General features: G+C 35.1%; 2 protein-coding genes across 2 annotated transcripts in view; one reads left to right on the plus strand and one right to left on the minus strand.

Annotated features, from left to right (window-relative positions):
• PSMD1 (proteasome 26S subunit, non-ATPase 1) overlaps nt 1-22,967 on the plus strand; it is a 109,317-nt gene that overhangs the window by 30,482 nt on the left and 55,868 nt on the right. The window lies entirely within an intron of this gene.
• Nucleotides 3,753-20,211, minus strand: HTR2B (5-hydroxytryptamine receptor 2B). Its single transcript, XM_007184706.2, has 4 exons — nt 20,127-20,211; nt 18,532-19,237; nt 9,119-9,319; nt 3,753-4,761 (listed from the first exon to the last, which is right to left on the minus strand). Exons 2-4 carry the CDS (start codon nt 19,052-19,054, stop codon nt 3,872-3,874), a joined length of 1,614 nt encoding a protein of 537 aa, XP_007184768.1. The 5' UTR covers nt 19,055-19,237; nt 20,127-20,211; the 3' UTR covers nt 3,753-3,871.

Genomic DNA, 22,967 nt, shown 5'->3' on the forward strand with positions numbered 1-22,967 from the left:
CTTACAATATAACACTAAATATTTCTCAATTTATACATTAATTTACTTGCAGATATGGATGGATCTCACAAGATCAGAGGGAGATTCTTGGTGCAGATATTTTTTAGACCACAAAAAAATGGCTTCTTGAATAGAAATGTGAAATGTGTTGCATCATCATAGATCCTTAGCATTTGAAGGAACCCTAGCAATCAAATAGTTACCACCAAATGCATAAATTATCTTTACAATATCTCCATTCACAATTTTATATCAATTTGATACATATTCTCTATGTGCTGTTTTCTGTTTCTGCCTCAGTGTCTGGATGCTGTAACTTCCTTGTTTTTTCAATTCTTCCTTCTATCTGCATCTTTGTTTTCGCCTCGCATTCAATTAACAATAAATATGGAATAGAGTGAAAAAAATATTTTTCAAAATTATCCTTCTAAATAGGTACAATCTATTCCTTTTCTTTGAAGGTAGGACTATTAAAGAGAGTCCCTTTGTTGCCATAGCGGTGGTTAACTTCGAGATTTGCTTTTAAATACAGATTTCCTTAAAATATTTTAAAATAGAAATATCAGTTATGTATCAAAATGCTAAAAATTTTGCACTGTGTTATACTTTTTCAGGAATAGTTTATATTGGAGTTGTATTTCCTTTTCTAGAATCTTCTGGAAATACTAGAATGATCTCTCATTAACTAGCTCTCAGCTAACTGTAAGCAAGGAATTTTTTTCCAGGAATTGAAGCTGAACAGTTTAAAGGTCTTATAGTTAATTCGGTAGGTGTGCATATGTTTAAGCACATACACAAATTTGAAGTCAGTATAGAGCATGTGGGAAGATATTCCTTCTAATCTAGATTGTCTAGGGATAGAGCTTTGCCAGTAAGATTGCCATCTCTAGTATTTAAATTTTCTGAAACAATTTTATTTGCCATCAGATACCTAAGACACAGTTTGGAATACTGTTGGAGTGATATCTGAAAACTTAATCTCTGACTTGGCAAGAATGTAAATCTTAACATACGCCAAACACTTCATATTAGAGACTGGAACCAAAATAGATAAGAATGATTTTTTTTTTTTAAGGAATGTAAATTATTTTGCCTCTTATTCGAGATAACCCACCCCTTTTTTTTTTTAACATCTTTATTGGAGTATAATTGCTCTACAATGTTGTGTTAGTCTCTGCTGTATAACAAAGTGAATCAGCTTTACATATACCTATATCCCCATATCTCCTTCCTCTTGTGTCTCCCTCCCACCCTCCCTATCCCACCCCTCTAGGTGGACACAAAGCATCGAGCTGATCTCCCTGTGCTATGCGGCTGCTTCCCACTAGCTATCTATTTTACATTTGGTAGTATATATAAGTCCATGCCAATCTCTCACTTCATCCCAGCTTACCCTTCCCCCTTCCTGTGTCCTCAAGTCCATTCTCTATGTCTGTATCTTTATTCCTGTCCTGCCCCTAGGTTCTAAAGAACCATTTTTTTTTTAGATTCCATATATATGTGTTAGCATATGGTATTTGTTTTTCTCTTTCTGACTTACTTCACTCTGTATGACAGTCTCTAGGTCCATCCACCTCACTACAGATAACTCAGTTTCGTTTCTTTTTATGGCTGAGTAATATTCCATTGTATAAATGTACCACATCTTCTTTATCCATTCATCTGTCGATGGACACTTAGGTTGCTTCCATGTCCTGGCTATTGTAAATAGAGCTGCAGTGAACATTGTGGTACATGACTCCTTTTGAATTATGGTTTTCTCAGGGTATATGCCCAGTAGTCGGATTGCTGGGTCGTATGGTAGTTCTACTTTTAGTTTTTTAAGGAACCTCCATACTGTTCTCCAAAGTGGCTGTATCAATTTACATTCCCACCAACAGTGCAAGAGGGTTCCCTTTTCTCCACACCCTCTCCAGCATTTATTGTTTGTAGTTTTTTTGATGATGGCCATTCTGACCGGTGTGAGGTGATACCTCATTGTAGTTTTGATTTGTATTTCTCTAACGATTAGTGATGTTAAGCATCCTTTCATGCAGAGATAACCCACCCTTAACACTGCTGAAAAAAGAGTTGTGGCAAAAATGCCTAAAGTTTTAATGATTTAGGAGTTAAATTTGTAAGGTATACTCTTTCTGGCAGATGACGTAGAGCCCATAAGATCTGTAATAGAACCATGTTCTAGGAGAGGATTCTGCCATTTGAATTTTATATACCTGGTTCCCTTATGCTGAGTGAGCTTCTCCATAGCCAGCATATTTCTTGTGATAATTTTCTTAAACTGTGTTGCCTGGAAGGGAGCAAGGATGGAGCAATAATAGGTTGAGGCATAAGAATGAATCAACCTGAAAAGGAAAGGCTAAGATATGGGCTGTCTTCACTGCAGATTCCCTCAGGCTAAATTTATTCACCATTTATGTGAGCAGCATAAAAATAAAATATCAAGGGCTTCCCTGGTGGTGCAGTGGTTAAGAATCCGCCTGCCAACGCAGGGGACACGGGTTCGAGCCCTGGTCCACGAAGATCCCACATGCCGTGGAGCAACTAAGCCCGTGCGCCACAACTACTGAGCCTGCACTCTGGAGCCCACAAGACACCACTACTGAGTCCACGTGCCACAACTACTGAAGCCCGCGTGCCTAGAGCCCACGCTCCGCAACAAGAGAAGCCACTTCAGTGAGAAGCCTGCGCACCACAACGAGGAGTAGCCCCCGCACGCCGCAACTAGAGAAAGCCCGCGTGCAGCAACGAAGACCCAACGCCGCCAAAAATAAATAAACAAAATAATAAAAACATTAAAATAAAATATCAAAAGTAAATAGAATTGGCTACTATTTACAGAGTACCCACATGAACTCATTCTCATAAGAACCTTATGAAACATAGATGAGGAAACAGAGAAATATTTTTTGTAAATTCAATCAGTTAGTTAGTAAACGGCATAGATTGGATTTATTCCAGATCTAGTAGTGCAAAGTAAAGTAACAAAAGGATGAATAAAAAATTTTGTACCAGAAGTTCAACCAAGTCTTTGGGGAAGTTTGGCAGCCATGATCTCATTTATAAGATTATTAAAATTTAGGTTCCTGGATTAATAAAGTCCCATGCCTTATTGCATGCTCTTTGAGAAACATAATGCACAGGCTCTTTGAGAAACATAATGAGGTATAGGTACCCAAGACTCGTTTCATTTGCTTTCTCCTCCTCCGGTAGACCCACCTCCGCTGAGTAGATGCCTGGTGTGAGCCATCTAACAAACAGCTCTAGTTCTAAGACCATGTCACTTTGTGTGATATCCAACTACTCTCCCTACCCCTTCCATCAAGACAGTTTCCTGATCAGTGCAAAATTGTGACTACATTTAACTAAGCCAGATTATGAATGGCAATCTCAGCTTACCTTCAGATGTGATCATTATTTTATGCACTTATTTTTAGTCCTCTGTTCCTATCACTGTTGTTCTGTGTTATGCCTTATGTCTTTAACGCCTTGAAGACAGGGTTAATACTTGTTTTGTTTATTTCATTCTTAGCATAGCTTTGCATACAATTAGGAACTAAATAAATTCTTATGGTGACTTTTTTTGTAAGCCAGAAGTTTATTGATTTATTTAATTTTATTTCATTTGACTATCTTAACATTTAACTAGTGTGCTGGATTGTTTTAATTTGCAACTATACAAAAATGATTTTTTTTGTTAGAGTAATTTTGCCCAAATAAAGAAAATTGGATAATCTTAATACATAATTCTTAATTTAAAGAGATGATTTTTGATACATGATATAAAGTTCTTCTTTATGTAATTCTTGGTATATTTATATCTTCTTTATCTTACTCATCATTATATTAGTTACATAAAAACTGTGCCATTACTCTATACATAACTGATTTGCTCTTCAGTTTTGTCACCTTCATTTTCGGTGAGAAGTGTATCTAGTAAAATGATTGATGAAGACTGAATGGTTGAACTTCGGAGCCTCATTGGGCTCTGGTACATGGCAGGATTAATGCCATTTCGCATTCGATGTTTCATAAAAAATTTAGAGTTCTCTGCCATTGGATTCTGGAAGTACACATTACCGGAGCATTTTCTGAGAGTTTTTACTGATTTTGTGGCCCGGTAATTGCAGGTGATGTACCGGCCAAATGCATCCCGAAATGTCTTGTTGAAGAGGGTGTAGACCAGAGGATTCACCCCTGAGGAAACATAGCCTATCCACACAAATATCTCCAGGAGCATTTTGAGAGTAGTCTGGTTGCAGGAATCACATAAAGCTAAAGTTATATTTGTAATAAAAAAGGGGCACCACATAAGCAAAAAGAGGAAAAACACAATCCCTAGAACCTTTGAGGCTCTTTGTTCATTGGAAATGGTCTGCACTGACTTTTTTCCTACTGTGGACTTTCTTCGCATAAGTATGTCATCACTTGCATTGGACAGGGTTTTGTCCTTGTGAGAACCATCCAGCATTGCCACTTTTTCTGGTGATGAGCAAGGTGTTTCATCCCTTTGGAAAACTGTGGACACAGTCAACCACATTAGGCGTTGAGGTGGCTTGTTTTTGACCAAGTAAGCTTTCTTCTGTAAAGCATGGATAGTGAGAAAGTAGGTGACAATCATGATCGCCAGAGGTGTAAAGAAGGATGCCAATGAACCAAAGAGCATGAAATTGCCAAAACGATCCTTTGTCAGCCCACAAGTGATGTTGTTGGGGTTACCCACATCAGTGTCTATACCTTTAATAGGGACTGGAACGGCAATGCCTAAGGAAGAAGAAACAAGATAAATTGAGTTACTTTATGACCTTTGACTCTTAGATTAGGTCCTTTTAAAGTTTATCTTACTGACTTTACCCTATTAGTGTATTATAATTCCTGGTACCCACAATGCAGAATCTGTCAAGAAATAAATCAATGGAAGATTTGACAAATAGAACCTAAGTAAGCAAACCTGCTGTTTTTAAAGAGATTGGTTTCAGTTTTATAATTAAAGCTTCCCTAAAGCCATAGTGTAGACATGAAATAGTAGAGAATGTCTTCATTTATTCTCCATTTCTCATTATCTATTTTTGTTTGTTGATCTATCCCAAGTTAAGGAAAAGAATTCAGAAGAGAAGCTGCTTTTATCTTAATATCCAGTGTAGTTGAGCTAAAGAGACTTAAGAATACATTCATGCAATATCTTAATTCTGAGTAGATACCTATTTTATAATCTTTGAGGTTACACAGTTTCATTTAACAGACAGTTTTATCTTTTGATATTTGTGAATGTCTTTTAACCTTTTCTTTCTGACTTCTTAGGGAAAACTAAGGGTTCATTGGTTTTTTTCAAATGCTACTTAAAAATTTGAGAGCGAGTGGATCATGAAATTTACTTGCTTTTTTTTTTTAATTTATTTATATATTTATTTTTGGCTGTGTTGGGTCTTTGTTGCTGCACGCGGGCTTTCTCTAGTTGCAGTGAGCAGGGGCTATTCTTCATTGTGGTGCGTGGGCTTCTCATTGCGGTGGTTTCTCTTGTTGCAGAGCATGGGCTCTAAGCACGCGAGCTTCAGTAGTTGTAGCACGTGGGCCCATTAGTTGTGGCTTGCGGGTTCTAGAGCGCAGGCTCAGTAGTTGTGGCGCACGGGCTTAGTTGCTCCGTGGCATGTGGGATCTTCCCGGACCAGGGCTCAAACCCGTGTCCCCTGTATTGACAGGCGGATTCTTAACCACTGCGCCACCAGGGAAGCCATGAAATTTATTTTCAAGATTGAAGGTTCCTCTAATAAAAATGAAAGAAATGTACCTCATGCTAATTTTATTATACTTTAAATACCGTGAAGTAGGTATTTAAATATGACCTTGCTTATTAGTGAAGTAGGTTATTAGCAAGACAACACAAGGGTTAACCCTAATCCTTTCCCTTTGAAACAGCAAATACTTTAAAATAATTCTGAATTAATTGATCTTTAGACACCTCTAGGAAGTATCATGAAAGAATTCACTTTTATGAATCTAAAAGTACTCCTATCATCTGCATAGCCTTTTTATGGTAGCAAAGAGACCTTGACAAGAATATATTCCTCAAACCCTTTCTAATGGAGGCCACTGCTTTTTCTACTTTTCCTCAGGTATAACACCAGAAAGAGGATTCTGTATACTTTCTTTTCTACACTAGGGGTCAGCAAACTATAGCCCAAGGGCCAAATCTGGCCTGCCTTCTGTTTTTGTAAATAAAACTTTATTGGAACACAGCCATACCCATTTGTTAATGTATTATATATGGCTGCTTTTGTTCTACTGCTGCAGAGTTGAGTAGTTCTGACAGAACCATATAGCATCTGTAAGACCAAAATATTTACTGTCTTGCCCTTTATAGAAGAACTTGGCTGGCCCCTCCTCTACCCTGTTACTTCCAGGTAATCATTACACTGTTCTTTCCCCACCCCAAAGCACTTCCCTTTTAAAGTCTATTTAAGCTACTTATACCACTCTATTCTCCATCCAGATCATCTACCAACCTCCAGGATATATGTCTGTCTTCCTTAATGGTTTCAGCCCCTTGCTATAGTTTTCTATCCACTGTTAACCTTGCTATCATCTTCCATGACTCCAGCCCATTTATTACTCTTCTAACACCTAATTTTATATTTCTTGAACTCTTCAACTCCAATGCACTCCTGAAGCCATCGATCCATAAGTCCACTTAAAACTACCCCATAGGGACTTCCCTAGTGGCACAGTGGTTAAGAATCTGCCTGCCAGTGCGGGGGACACGGGTTCGAGCCCTGATCCAGGAAGATCCCACATGCCGTGAAGCAACTAAGCCCGTGCACCACAACTACTGAGCCTGTGCTCTATAGCCTGTGAGCCACAACTACTGAGCCCACATGCCACAACTACTGAAGCTCGTGTGCCTAGATGCTCCGCAACAAGAGAAGCCATCGCATGAGAAGTCCACACACCACAACGAAGAGCAGCCCCCGCTCGCCGCAACTAGAGAAAGCCCGTGCGCAGCAACAAAGACCCAACACAGCCAAAAATAAATAAATTTAAAAACAAAAAACTGGCCCGTATCTAAAATCATGAAATCTGATATTTCCCTTTCTTGTCCTGCTACTCTTCATTACTTCTCTTTACAGTTATCTTGACATCTAGTGCATCCGTCCTTCTCTTTTTTCACATTCCATTAACTCCCATCAAGGCTCAGGTTACCTTCCCAACCAGCTTGTTGGTCAATGACATTTAAGTTTTCGCTAGTATTTTTTATACCTTACCCTCTTATTCTCCTTTCGCCTTACTGTTGTCAGATGTTACCTAGGATAACTGTAAATCCAGAAGAAGAAAGTGAGCTCTTTTTTTTTTTTTTTAGCACTTTGCAGAATTTAAAAACTAAACTAACCTCATTATTTGCCTTTTCTTTTACAAAGTCACTAAATTGTCATCGGTTCTACAACACAAAGTGTGATGAAATGAAAATGGCATTGATCTTGGCCTTTGTGCTAAAAAGCTGTTAAGTCTTTAAGCCAACTGTTTAAAACCTCTAGGTTTCTTTTCTCATCTGTAAAAGGAAAAAGTAGATTTGTAAGATTCTTCTAAGCTGTAAATTTGGGGTCATCTTTTTATTCTTTTCTTCCTGTATACTTATCACTTAGTATTAGTCCATCTTCCTGAATGCAAAGATTCTTTTTCTTATTTATCTTTGTATTCTTAGTACCTAACATATCATAGGTACTCTATAAATTTGATTATCCAGCCTTGATTGAGGTACCAACAGGCTGTTTATTGGCTTGATTAAATTTCAGTTTCAATGCTTTAATTCTCTTAAGGAGCCATTTCTCCTATTTTCCCTCTACCTTTGCCCTATTCTCTCCCCCCGCCCACCCCCCGCCTCCACCCTACCCCAACACACACTGTTTCCCTTTCCTTCTCCCTTATCACACTGAGCTTACCAAAAAGGTGTGGGTTGTTTGACATGAACTACTTGAGTTTTCCTTCTCTCCACTCTAAATTTTGGCAGTTGTCACCCATCCATGCCCTTTCCGTAGCTTCTTTTTTAGGGGCCTCTTCTATCGATCAGCCTCTGTCCCCAAAGCTAGCCTTTTCTCTCTGCTTGCAGGTATCTCCATTCTGAATAGAGTTTTCCTTGACCCTAATTTCTTCCCAAGCCAGACTAGTAACAGTCCTTACTTTTACCTCCAAACTTTTCAAAAGAGGGTTGGCCTTCGTATCTTTATTCCAGGAATATAAAGGTCATTTTCAGTGTCTTGCTTTCTTGTTTTTTTCCCCCAGCATTCTTTTTTCTGATTAGGGAGAGAAGTTACATCTTTTTCTTTCTTCCTTTTAGCATTTTCAGGTCTCTCTTGATTTTTTTTCCTCTTTGAATTTTTCCTTATTAGGAGAAAGTGAATCTGCTGGCAAACTGTTAATGATCATAGTAACCGTTGTGAATCTGTTTGTTTTTCTGATACTAACTTACTTAAAAGATTTGAGTTATCATTTATGCTGTACTTCATGCTAAGATACTCTAATATAGCAGCTATCTTTGAGTATTAAACATGGGCACAGGGGCATAAAACAGTTTAGAAGAAATATGATTTCTCCCAAAAATTATTTCTGAACATCATTTGTATCTCTCTTAAAACTTGTAATTAAGCATGTTCAAAACACTTAAACAGACAGTAATGCCTTTAGTCTGCGTACATATTGGTTTCCAAGGTGAATATATGAACTTCGATACCTGCATACAAAAAGTTTGGTTTCTTTTTGTTTTTGTTTTTGTTTCCTCTTTTCCTATTTATCTTCTTAGGTGTGATTTAAGATGCATTTCATTTTTTTTTTAATTGTTGTTACTTTAATAAAATTTCAAGATTCTGCATGCTACCCAGACCTTAATGATCGGTTGACAAATATGAAAACTGTTTTCAGATTTAGTCTTCCTGCATGTCAAAATCAAGCCTTGAACTTTTCTGCTTTTTCACACTTTTTGCTGATAGTGTGCTTTAGAAGCTATATGATGAATGTAATGTTATGAGGAGCTTGTATTGGTGTAACAGTGTCTACCAGGCCTGGTAATCTCCTAGCCAAATGGAACCAAAGGCTATATACACCACCACACACCCTGACATTCCCCACATACCTATTGAAATTAACCACACCACTGTAATCTTGATGAATGCTGTAGCTGGTGAGTTATATTGATTGGCCTGGATTGGCTTTTTGATGGCTATGTAACGATCCACTGAAATGGCACAAAGATGCATGATGGATGCAGTAGAAAAAAGAACGTCAAGAAATAACCAGGCAGGGCATAGAACGAGTGGGAGGGGCCACATAGCCTCTGAAAGAAAGAAAAACAAAAAACCATATTCTCAAAATGGCAACCTTTAATCTGCAGTTTCTTTTTTAAGTGATACATATTTTTTAACCTTTTTCTGTATTCATCTGAAATTTTATGACTTAAGCTGCAAGGTAATGTTTGACTTCAGATAATGGAGTCAGTAATATTAAATATATTTCTGTAGATGGTACCCTTTAAATACATTTTCTGTTTTGTATAATAATTACAGCTCTTTTCCTAAATCAGTTTAGCATTTTTAGCATTATTTTGACCTTTGCTCTTTTGTGTATTCCTTTTGTGATCTTTTAAAAATGTATACAGTGTTGCAACTGGAACTTAACCTTACTATTCAGATAAAATTTATTTTTAAGCTGCTATTGTATTTAAAAAAAAAAAAAACAGTTACCAAATAGAGGAAGCAATATAATGTGGCAAAAAGAATATTAGCATGGCAGTCTTAGTGAGGCCTGGGATTTTGGCTCACTTCTAGCATTAACTAGCAGTATGATCCTTGTTTATAGCAAACTCTAATTTGGTGAAATAATTAAGTGGAATGACTTGAGTTTTCCTTTTGACAGAAATAGTTCTTAAATAAAGTTTGCAAAAGGAATGGCTTCAGATTATTCCAAAGAAAAGTGGGTTGTTACCCTTCCAATATAGTCCATCCTTCACTCCAAGCAAGGAGATGTAATAAGCAGTACAGACTTCGGTTTAAAAAGAAAATCTCATTATTAAGCATAGTACTTTATTTAACAAATTCTTATTTAAAAAGCATTTATTCTATACCTCATACAGTCTGAAACACTTCAGAAATATTAACTTTTTAAAAAATTTCAGGTTTGGGGTATGATAGTTTTCCAATAAATTTACTTAGACGAGTATTCATACATATATGAATGTGATACACTATGCATTATACATATACTCACTACTAAATTTTGCAGTCTTAAAACAACTAAAATTTATTATAGCGTTTGTCCTAGAGTATTTCAGTTAGAATCCATTTTACAAACACACACAGATTTTAGAACTTGCTATAAAAGCAAATTCCTCCTGTATAGAACAAATGTCATACATATGAGATTATATAAACCCTTTTTATGGTTTAATTGTATGTCCACTGACATGTGAACTACTTTTCTTTTCCTGGTTTTTGTGAGTATATCTGACTTTGACAGGTATAAAATGATTGAGATAATTGAAGGGGGAACCAAGATAACTATCTCGGGATTTCAGAGCACCAAGAGACCCTTTAGTTGTAAACTGTTTAAATTCAGGAAGCCTGGGGGGAGTGGAGAAAGGTTAGTATCCCAGACCAAAAAAAGACCATAATTTAGGGAAAGAGGTTTTAGATAGACTTGAATATGTCTTTTTCAAGACTCAAGTAGGATCTCAGTGAAAAATATGTGGATACTTCACAAAAAAAGGTAGGTAGCAAGGCTGACAAATGCACCTTTTGGTGCCTTCTGTTTCCAGAGTTGGTATGTGGCATTCTTAATAGGAATATTAAAATATTTCTTTTTAAAACAAAATCAGTATGAATTTTTTATTGAAAAAGGATAAATGATTCCTTGGTACTTGGTTCCATGTTCAGCAGATTCTTTAAAAAGGATTTAAAGCATTAGGTGGAAGGAGTAATTCATACTTTTAAGTAAGTTACTTTAATCAGACTCTTCCTACTTCACTGAATTGGGGTTGGGGATAAGGGACAGAGATGATAAATTATAGTCATTGAGCTGGAAGAGACCTTAGAGATTATATCATTGATTTTGCAGATGAGTAAATTCTGGTACAATTAAGTCTTTGAATATGAGAGGGAGCATTTATTTATCAAAATTTAAATGTTAATTGAAAGTGTTCTTTAGGACCTTGCTACTCAAGGTGTGCTCGTCACATCAGCAAGGATCAGCATCACCTAGGAACTAGTTAGAACTGCAGGCTCTTGGGCCTCATCCCTTAGGTACTGAATCATACTGCAGTTGAAGGAAATACCCAGTTGATCTGTATGCAGATTAGTGTTTGAGAAGCACTGCTTTCTTGAAAAGGTTGTGTATTGAGTTTGCTGGCGTAGGATAGGCACTCAGAATTCCTCATAGAAACGAACTTATGGAAGACTGCTCAAAATAAACAAAGAAATAAAGTATGGCAGAGAAACTTGTGTTTAGAATGAATCTAATCAGACTTTCTCCCTCTTAGCCGTAGTGTTCAGTTTTCGTTAACTAGTGTAAAAGGACCTTGAACAAAGGCAACAATGTACTCTTTGACCTGAGCTTAAGCAAACTTACGGTCTAGAGTGGAAAGAATCATATACGACGGATAGTTTTGCAGTGGAAGCTGCTTGAAGTGAGGCTTCATCTTAAACTATCCTGAAGTCCAGATTTAGAACTGAGTAGGAAGTAGAAAAATAGTCAAGCCTAGAGCTATGACCAGAGATGTTAATCATAGTTAAGGATTTTAAAAGGCAGATAATTAATGTCTTATATCTTAGGCTTCCTTTTTTTAAATGCATGCTCTCCATCATCTTTTTAAGTGGGTTGCTAATAAATTTGAACTTGCCTATTTAGCTATTCTAATTATGGATTATATTTTTTTTAATTAAGGTCTGGAAAATTCTAGTCATAAATCTAGTAGCCGTGAGTAGGAAGCCACAATAGAATTCTCATATGAAAAGTACATGTCTTTGGAATTGAACTGCCTGACCCACATACTTCTAGTTGTGAGCTAAGAGGGAAAGCTCTTCAGTGCTGGTTTTAGTTAAGCCTGTGAAACCTTGTTAGCCTCCTTTTCCAACATAATGAATTTATTTTATAAACTCCAATTTTGGAACAGAAAGTGGATAGTGGATATTAAAATTAATGCAGATCATTAAAATTTTATTACTTGAGTGCTTTCTTAATTGATAACAGTAGAGATGTTGAAACGTGATAGAGCAATTTCTTAAAGAGACTGAGGTTTAGGATTGAGTGATGGATCTTTTTGATTAACCTTTATGATTCCAAGTTTCATGAAATACTAGTGAATAGACTGTTTTTATGAAACTAATATAAAAGTAACAGATGACTGCATTAAATAGAAATCTTTTATACAAAGCTAAAATAATTGCCTAAGTAGAAATCACGTAATACAATAATTTATACAAGTTAAAAACATTTCTAGACATTCTCAGTTTATAAAAGGACTTTCTCTAGTCGAGATATTTTCATTCTAAATAGTATTAATTTGATAGGCTCAAGGTCAGAAAAGTTTTTTACTATTCAGAGTAACTGAAAAAGGTTAACTTGGTATGGTGAGATAGGTTAGCTATTCAAAAATTTATATGTTATTTTTATTAGGAGTTTTAATTTGTTTTAAGGATTTATAATTTCATTTATTTGTTATAATGTATTATGTCTAACTTATTTCCATAAGAATGTAATGTATTATTTTATTATTTTTTTTAATTTTATTATTTATTTATTTATTTATTTATGGCTGTGTTGGGTCTTCGTTTCTGTGCGAGGGCTTTCTCTAGTTGCGGCGAGCGGGGGCCACTCTTCATCGCGGTGCGCGGGCCTCTCACTGTCGCGGCCTCTCTTGTTGCGGAGCACAGGCTCCAGACGCGCAGGCTCAGTAGCTGTGGCTCACGGGCCCAGTTGCTCCGTGGCATGTGGGATCTTCCCGGACCAGGGCTCGAACCCGTGTCCCCTGCATTGGCAGGCAGATTCTCAACCACTGTGCCACCAGGGAAGCCCTGTAATGTATTATTTTAAATGGAACATAAAAAGAAAGAATCTAAGGGAAATAAGTTATCAGGTACTTAAACTAAATTAATTACTGCTGGGGCTCTAAATTAGACTTTTTTTAATAAAAGCTAATACAGAAAGGGGAAGACATTTAAATTATATAGTATTTGTTGTCCCACAAAAAGAAAGCACACAAAATTTCTCTGAAAAACAAATCCCATTTCCCACCTCATTGCCCTATCCATTTCATTAAACTCAAAGAGGAATTTACTTCCAATAAGGTTTGAATAATGGCATTTCTTTGAGTGCCTAAAATAATTACAAATTGATAATTATAGGAGCAAAAAAGTCTTAGATGAGTCTTGGATCATGGACAGTTCGTTATTTATCTAAAAATATTAGTAGCACAAATATCTTGTTTAAAATGAAGACTTGTATGCTGTAAGTACCATCATACATAAGGGGTGGTAGAATTGCCGTTCAGTTACATACGTTGCTATTTGTCTCCCAAAGAAGGTTCAGTAACTTTTTAGACCTATGTCTAATATCTTCCTCAGAAAAGATGTCTGGCAATCATTTCAAGGATTCATGCAAGTATTGGTTAAGACCCACGTATTCTGTATCATTTAATATGAAATATAACCTTAAAAAAATATTGGGTTCTGCCTTGTCCCTAGAGAAAATTCTATGGTCCTCCTCTTAGATCGAGTTATTTAAGATATAAATGTTGTCTTTGCCAAATATTATAGTTTTGGTTGATATGATTTCTCATTTCATTTGAGAAAGCAGAGTAACAGAGGTTAAGAGTGTGGATTCTAGAATCAGTTCTCCTAGGTTCAAATTTTATCTCTGCCACTTACTTATTCCTATGTCCTCCCTTGTAAAATGGGGATGATAATAATAATACTGGTTTTATAGAGTTGCTTTGAGGATTAAATGCAATAATACATGTAAAGTGTTTAAAACAATATCTGGCATAGAGAAAGCACTCAATAAATGTTAGTTCTTATTACTATTATTGTTTGACAGAAACTAGCCAACTAGCCCAACCATTAAAACACTCCCACTTAGAAACAGTGAGCCATATCATCAGTATAAAACCTGGTATGTTTGTCTTCCTGCCTGCTGTAGCAAGAGTGCGTGCATCCAATTAAACTTAAAACTGTACTTCAAAAAAAGGGCATGAGAACATGGTTAACTGTTCAACTTTTAATTAAATTTGTCATGAAAGTATGCCTTTTACTAAAGTTGAATTTTAACTATGTTATATATGTGGCAAAGAAGCATAAGTAACCGATGTGCATTGCCAAACATTGCCATGCCTTTTTGTTTGTTTTTTGTTTTTTTGTTCTGGGTTGTTTGTTTGTTTGGCTTTCTTTCTAACTGGTATAAAAACCTGAATTTTTAAACCATAAACTCCATTTCTTGATGAGGTAAACTAATTTTCATCTGAAACCTGCTTATCCTTTGGGTAAGTTTTTAGTTTGGAAAGCTGAGTTATGTCATTAGTTTGGAAAGTAATTGACATTAATCTCTGAATCTGGCACATAAAAGATTTCCCTTTTGAGGATTTAAAGACTATTTTTAAAGCCATTCCAAGAGGACTATGTTCATTGAGGTAAATAGTTCATGAATGTATTGGAGCAGGACAAATCCTAAATGGCTATAATGTCCGAAAAGGACATAGTTTTCAAGTACACTTTTTTTTAATCTCAGAAATTCTTATGTTTCTATATTTAGCTTCTGGAAAAGACAGACCTAGATCAGTGCTTAAATTTTTATTACGAAGCTTCTGCTTTGTTTTCGTTATTCTTGTTTTTTCATTACATTTAAGCATATGAGGTATCCTGGGGTTAGATGTCTAATATAGTGTTTTAAGCGTTTTGAGTGATTTAATACTTATGAAAATTTTTCCTTGGTTTTTTAAAATTTCCACCTTCCAAAAAGAGGTGCCTTTAATTGCTTTGCTCCCTCATTTAAGAATTAGGTAGAGCAGCATTTCACTGCATAAACGAATAACTGATTCTTTTTCTTTTACTGCTATACATTTATCTCATCTCTGGTGAAACTCACATCCAAGCTAAATCTTATATTTAAGTATATAAACCCTTTGCATGTTGTACTGATAGTTGCCAATTATTAGTGCCTAAAACGTGCTGGGACCTACTTGACAATTTCACAAGATATTGGCAATGGAAGATGTAGCATAACCATTTTACAGACAAGGTGATTGAACTCTGATATGTTGTTAAGTGACTTGCCTAAGCCAATACAAGAGAACCAGGATTCAAAGCCTAGGGTATCTTGCTTCAAACCCCCATCTTCCAGCCATTTTATATACCCTCTTTCAACTGTACCACAGATACTGTTTCAACTTACAGATCGTGAGACATGGATTAAAACTTGTAAATAAGCCAGTAATGACCAATGAATGACCAAATACTGTATTTTCTCCCTTTACATTTTTAATCATTTATTTCATGAGAGAAGGCAAAGTTCAGAGACGTTCTTAAACTGTGAATAATCTGTCTTTTTTATATTGGCATATGATGTTCTGTTTTCCTTTGCGTCCTACTCAAGTATTTCTAACCTAGGCAACTTCAAGCCTTATGTTATAAGCTACTAATTTGTGATCATGATTTTTAAGAATTATAGACAAGACAGTAAAAAACTGGAAAGTAAAGGTTAAGTCCAATGCTCCCAAGGAGGAAGAAGTGACAGAAAAGTTGATGTAGCACAATTTATTTGAAAGACCATGTTATGCCTGCCAGTCATAATAATCTTGGAAAAATAGAAATTCAAATAATATATAATCAAATATTATACAAATTATTGGTTGAATAAAATGCTTCTCAGTGTAAAAGCCACTTTAAAATTTTCAGTGCTCTCCTTTTTTTAAAAAAACTACATTTTATTAGAATATAAAGTTTCAGTGTTACTTTCATTGAATTTCCCTGAGATAACTAAAATAACTTATGTCATTCATAGTGGTAATTAGTTTGTTTATGTTTACAGAGCCAGGGACACTTTTGTTTGTACAGACTTCAGAAGTTCTGAAGATTATCCCTATAATGAGAGAAAAATACACAAAATCTACTCCTGCATTTTAAGATTACAGAAATTCTTATAAATGCATTAATTTAGAAAGTCTTAGTATTTGTTAACACATGAAAGGCTATCAAAAAATCTTAGTATTTGAAGTCAGGTCCCCATTTATAATATGTGCAGTTCCCAATTTATGAGTGCATCCTTTTGAAGCTTTTTAGAGGGCAACATGCATTTTCTCATACATTTTCTCATAGAAGTAGAATAATGTTTTCAATAATGAATTAATGCAGTAACATTTTAAATAGTGGTTAAGTTCCCAGGTTAGTTTATTTTTAAAAATCTGCTAACCTTTCTATATAGCTTAATTACTGATAGTAGAAGTGTTTCAGTCTATGAAAGAGTTTATTTTGTAATTAAAAATTTACATTTGAAAGAAGGAAATGAGGTTAAAAATGTAATAATTATTTCAGACATAGATAGGAAGACATTCTACATATTTTATGTTAAAATATGTTGGATTTTCTGCTGACTCTTATAGCTAAGAATATCTTGGGCCCCAAATATTTAAATATAAACTTAGTTTTCAGCTGCTATATACCTACTGTTTTCCTGTGGAATACATGGGATTATCACTGTTGTCTGCTTTTGTGTTTTGTTTTGTCAGCTTACTTTAATGCCATGAAACTTTGCCTTTTAAGATTCCTTAACTGTTTAGCTGTTGATTTAAGTATCTACCACAGTATTTTGCAAAGACTAATAGATGTTTGACGGACTCATGGATTTTAAAGTTAAAATTCACTTCAATCTCATTTATTCAACATAACATCAATTAAATTTTGTGGTAGTATGAGATGAGCATTTTAACATTTTTTGTACACCTAGCAAAGCACAATTTAAAGAGTGATTTGACACATTAAACTATTGTGTGCATGGAGATAAGAGTTTGAATCAATGCCTATACAGTCTTTACCATATATGCATAAATGTTCCTGCATAATCCTCATTTATTTCTTTTAAACTTTATTCAGAATTAAGATTGTTTAGGTTCTCCTTTAGAGTAAGATTTCTTAATTATTTTCCATGGTTATGTGTAGCACTAGATTATTCAAAAGGTTGCAAATTTGTAAAAGGGAGGGGTATAGACAGGCAATATTAATGATTAGAGAGTCTTTAAAGCAGAAAACCTTATTCATTACTGCATGTCCTGCCACAGAATTTAAAGCCTGGGTAAGTGCTGATTTAGAATGGGAAGTTTTAGCCCGTCACCATCTGATTATATATGGGGGATCAAGTACTTAATTTTAGATATCTTTCTGTACTTACTTATAAAAATGTAACATTTAAACCTGAATACAATAGTTTGAATGGCAGTTTTTCTTCACCTTCTCATATATATTCTAGTTAATAAATTTTACTTCTATAACCTGAAATATTTTTATCTTCACCATATAAGCAATTCCAAGAAGCCCTATCTGCTACAAATAATCATTTTTCTTAAGCAGTTAATGAATGGAATATCAATTAATGTCAAGCATTAAATAAGTTAAATATTCTCTTAATGCTGATTCTTCAGAGCCCTCATAATTCATCATCAGAATTATTTGTGTTTACCCAAATTCTCTAACTAGAGATGATATGCATGAATAGGAAACTACTTATATCATTTTAATATCGTTATCTTTTTATCGATATTATAACTAAGATTTCAGTTCTAATTATATTTTAAATTATTGTAATAACTCAGGTTTTGATCCCTTATTTTAGTAACTTAGAGGTCTGATTCTTCTAACATATATCAAGGACACAAATGGTCAGAAATCATAAAAATTAAACAGATGGATCATCTCTTGAGATGCTCTGAGCCAGACCATTCCTTCAGCAACCAAACATAGTTTTTTGTTAACAAGACGCATGTGTAAGACTTGTGTTTAAGTCTTAAGTACACAAACTATAAAGAGATATAACAAGACTTTTTAGAACAATTCCAGTTTAAATTGGGGTTTAGAGATTTATATTGGAATTTAGTGATTCAAAGACCTTATTATTAATAATTAACCCAGCACATTAACTGTCACAGCAGTGTCCTAGATATTGCTTTATCAAGAAAAAAAAAAGTACTAGTAATGGGGTAAAGTATAGGTCTGTTCTTCACAATAATTTTTAGGTAATGTATGCAGAATATATGAGTATTGCTAACTTGGATGACTTTTTAAATGATTTTGTTAGGTGGCTGAGGAGGGAATGGAATTGTTTCTAAGAAATTATTTTTTGCTCTTTAAAACTGATTATCAACCATAGAAAATGATGAAAAATGAGGGACTGTTTACTCACTGTACCTTTAAATAGTCCAAGTCCATATTTAAAGATTAAATGAGTATCCATTTCTCTAATAGTATACCATAGTTCGGTGGTTTGATGGCAGGAACAAAGTGAAATACTTACCGAACATTATTGTCAAGAGGGCAATCGGCATCACAAACAATCCAACCAGCAAATCAGCCACTGCCAGGGACATTAGGAAATAATTGGTAGCATACTGTAACTTTTTCTCCAGTGCAACAGCCAGAATAACAAGGATGTTTCCACCAATTGTGGGTATTATCACCATGAGTATCAGAAGAGCTGCCCAGCGCAGCTTATTTCCCTGTTCCTCAACAATCTGTTTCATTTCGTCTGGTATCGATTCTGTCTGTAATCCAGACCAGTTAGAAGAGATTAAGTGGTCAAATGAGCTCTGCAAAATGTGCTCAGGAATTGTGCGTTGTTCGAATATTCTATAAGAGAGAGCCATTCGTTGTTTTCCTTTAATTTGATCCAATTCCATACAGTGGTCAGCATGGTCAGTAGCTAAGCTGGTCATCTGCGTTTTTAAGCCTTTGTACCCATGCCAAAAACTCAAGGCCAAAGTTGACTCCTTCCTTAAAAAAAGAATTTCAAGTTCTATAAAATGAGAGCATACATACATTTGTCCATGTCTGTAGGTAAGGCCCGAGTGTTTAGTATTCTGCAGAGGTTCAGGTTTCAGAAGGCTTAGTGAAAGAAACTGATAGCTGTGAAAAAAAGACTATATTTTTGGTTTCTCTCTCTCCCTTTTTTTTTTCTTGTAGTGGTGGAGTCGAGTTTGAATTTGAATGCCAGAGAGTTCCCCCTAGATATAAAATATGCCAATTGCATTATTTTATTTCTTTATTTTCAAAACCCAGTTTAAAAAAACAGTTGAATTTATTAGTAGCCCCTCCCTTCTCAATAGGTCTCTTGTGCATTTGTGACAATGCAGCCAATTCTCATAAACGTATGCCTGGTATGCTCCAATTAATGAAACGAGATATATTAATTTTTTCAGTGGTATAATAAAAACCTAGGTGTTTCTGACCCTTGGATGTCTTTTTACCTTTACTTTAGAATATGTGCAGAAGATTAGAAACATCAGAGCACCAAATAGTTCTGAATAGAACTTTTCATACACACTGGCCATCTACCTAGAAACACTTCAAGCCCCCCTAACGTATAAATAAATGATTTACCAGCTAGGAATCCTTATTTGTAATTGGGTTTTGTCTGAGCAGGTTTATTTTAATACTGATATAAATGCCATTTTTGTAAAACATTTTAGAACTCCTTTAGTTTGAAAGAAGGGGAGAAAATAAGTATTACTAGAATCCAGATAATTGTTTTCACTTATTTCATCTTTCAAAGAAAGCATGTTTCTGCAACAAATATTTTCCAAATTTATCACTTTATGTTTATCGCTTTATGCCAAATTTGAACCAGTTCTTTTTTGGTTTTAAGTAGTAATTTTTTTCCTAACCTTCCCAGTTTCCGAGGGAAGGAGGGGAAGCTGAGAGGAAGATTAAATCATTTATTCATAAAATCTACAAATCCCACATTAAAAATCTCCCCTTTAACATTTGTAAATTTTTCATTTTGGTTTTTTTAACCACTGAATAGAAATAAAAGATTATGGTAGCAGAGTTTGTGAAGAAAGAAAAAAAGAAAACTCTTTAGATCAACTCTATATTTATTTGTTAAATACTTACCTCTTGCTTGCTCTTTACTCTCCCAAGCATGTCATCTTATCTGCTCAGTAGACCTGCTTGCTGCTGTGACTGAAGTCCTCCTCCCATTGACTTATTCTGAGCCTCCAGCGCTGGTGCTTGAAAGCAATGAAACAAATGTGTTGTATAGCTGTAAGCGTGCCAAGGAGGTTATTTCATCTTTGATACATTCATTTTTACAGAGTAGCAGCATTCATTATAATTCATAAAATCACTAGTTAAGTATGTTGAACCAGTTCATGACCCTTATTCAAGTTATATTCTTAAGAGCTCTCTTTAATATTGGGGGGACTGTAATAAACTGTCATTTTAGCTTAACGTAGTTTTGTTTTAGATTAACCCTAGGCTGTTTTTCCCATTTGAGAAAGAATAAGATACAATCTAGAGATACTAGAGCTTTAATTCTGTGAAGGTTCTGCCCAGTGAACCTTAGAGTGATTTCCAGAGCTCTAATTTCTACCAGTGAAACAAGATTCTTATCCAGCTTTTATGCCTTTGTTGTGGAACACAATTAATTTGCTCTGGTTACAACCTTATATAGAAGAACACAGAAAGGTTTGAATTCTCCGTGCTTACATAAGTTTTAGAAGAGACTTTTTCATTGCTTGCTTTTAAAAAGGTGGCCTCTGGATTTGGGAGTTGGTTCATTGGCAGTTTTTTTTTTTTTTTTTTCACAGATATATTGGGGAAAGTATGTGATATATAATGAAAATATATTTCTGCCTTATTTCAGAAAATTAGTGTAAAAGTCTTATCAGCTATTCTATCTGAGTTTTCCTTGAACTGTAAGACTAGCTTAGCACTAGGACTTCAGCATTCTCAAGGTTTCCTTTTAAAAGATCATCATAGGGGACTTCCCTGGCGGTCCAGCGGCTAAGACTCTGCGCTTCCAATGCAGGGGGGCGCATGTTCGATCCCTGGTCAGGGAACTAAGATCCCGCACGCCGTGTGGCAAAAAATAAATAAAGATCATCATAGATTGCTCATATTTTTAAATTATTTAATTACTTCTACATTGGCCACAGCATTTATGCCCTGTTTCAAATTTATATTCCTTACCTTGTGTGAAAGTTACTGGAAAATATTTTGTTCATTTCAGTTCTACTGAGCACTTCAGATTTTATTCAATATTTGCTGTTTTATTTTAACTCAAAATTCAATATTTTAGAAAAAATATTTACTAAGAATTTTGGATGAAAACGAATAAAATAATCCTCAAGAACAATCAGATGGATTTTAATGTGCCAGAATTTCTCTTCAAGACTATGAAAATATCTTAAAATACTGCTTTATTCTGAACCACAATTTGACCCCTATGCTCATGCAGGCAGATAGGTATCTGCAAAACAAGTAATGTCAGATTGAAAATAGCATCATTATATTTAATGAAAAGACTTGTATGAAAGAAACCTTCATTGATCTGTGTTTACAGATAAATTTATTAAAATATTCAATGAGTATATTATAAAAATACCAAACATTATTATTTTATAATACTGTGCCAATACTGAACCTTCTCACCCACATTCACTCACTTTCTTTTTTTTTTAATATTTATTTATTTATTTTATTTTTGGCTGCATAGGGTCTTAGTTGCAGCACGCAGGATCTTGGTTGCAGCATGTGGGATCTTTTCGTTGTGGCACGCAGGCTCCAGAGCACGCAGGCTCTCTAGTTGTGGCTCGCATGCTCAGTAGTTGAGGCGCATGGGCTTAGTTTCCCCACGGCATGTGGGATCTTAGTTCCCCTGCCAGGGATCGAACCTGCGTCCCCTGCATATGAAAGCGGATTCTTAACCACTGGACCACCAGGGAAGTCCCTCCCTTTTTTTTTTAAACCTTAACTAAAAGTAGTTAAAATTGGTTCTTGGGATGTTTTTATTTTATTTTTGTATTTTTAATTAGTTTAATGGCTAAAGGACATAACTAGTTAGAACAGCTACTTATTTGGCAACCTTGAGTCATTAGAAGCATAGCTGATAATCAGAGAGAAAGCAAAATAATAATAATAAAAGGGTAGATGAATCTGTCAGTTGGCAAATAACTAAACCTGTGCTGTAAAACTTCACGTACATTAGGCAGAAGGCTGTCTATAAGTCCCCACTCCAAATCTTTTTGCTCTAAACACACTCACAAAAACTTCTCTCCCCCATCTTTAATGAAAACAAACATTTGCACATGGTGGTAAATCTAAATAGTACAAGAGAATATCCATTGATAAATTCACTCTTGAGACGGTTTTTTTTGTTGCTGTTGTTTTAATATTTGAGACAGTTTTAACAAACACGTTTCCCTCCCTTCTCCAGAGTAGAGTAACAGATTAAGAGGTGGACAAGCACTTTGGTAATAGCAAACAGGGCCAACTAAAAAAACAGGAATTAAAAAGTGTAGGCGTGTAGGTCTACTCAGAATAGAGACTTGCAGCTCTCATAACTCAGCCCTCCACAACTCTGTGGTATAATAATTGATATCATAGTGTTGACGACCATATATTTAATAAAGGTTAAATCATCTTTATTCAGCTCTGTTTTGGATAACAAGAATACATGAAGTGCATTTTTTTAAAATTTTCATCCAAAATGACAAAAAATATAAAAGTATGATTCTAAATGGTAGAATGAGATTTCAAATATCTGGAAACTTTATTTGTGTAGAATATCTCATTTACCAAGAACTCTAGATAAATTAATTCTTACTAAAGTAGATTAAAGGTCAGACTCAAACTCTAATCTGACCATAAACAAAACACCTAATTGGTGCCTTTTTTTCTAAAATACTTACTTTTATCCCTGATGCCTTTTAATTTATTGAACAGATTCTGTCT

This window comes from Balaenoptera acutorostrata, chromosome 8 (genome assembly GCF_949987535.1).
Source record: "Balaenoptera acutorostrata chromosome 8, mBalAcu1.1, whole genome shotgun sequence".
NCBI lineage: Eukaryota > Metazoa > Chordata > Mammalia > Artiodactyla > Balaenopteridae > Balaenoptera > Balaenoptera acutorostrata.

What these genes read in the sequence shown, in the direction of transcription:
- HTR2B (XM_007184706.2), bottom strand. Translation starts at nt 19,054, where the DNA reads ATGTATGTATGCTCTCATTTTATAGAACTTGAAATTCTTTTTTTAAGG. An exon ending in CCTCTTGACAATAATGTTCG is followed by an intron (nt 9,320 to 18,531) that starts GTAAGTATTTCA and finishes TCTTTCTTTCAG; the next exon opens with AGGCTATGTGGCCCCTCCCA. An exon ending in GGTGTGGTTAATTTCAATAG is followed by an intron (nt 4,762 to 9,118) that starts GTATGTGGGGAA and finishes CTTCTTCCTTAG; the next exon opens with GCATTGCCGTTCCAGTCCCT.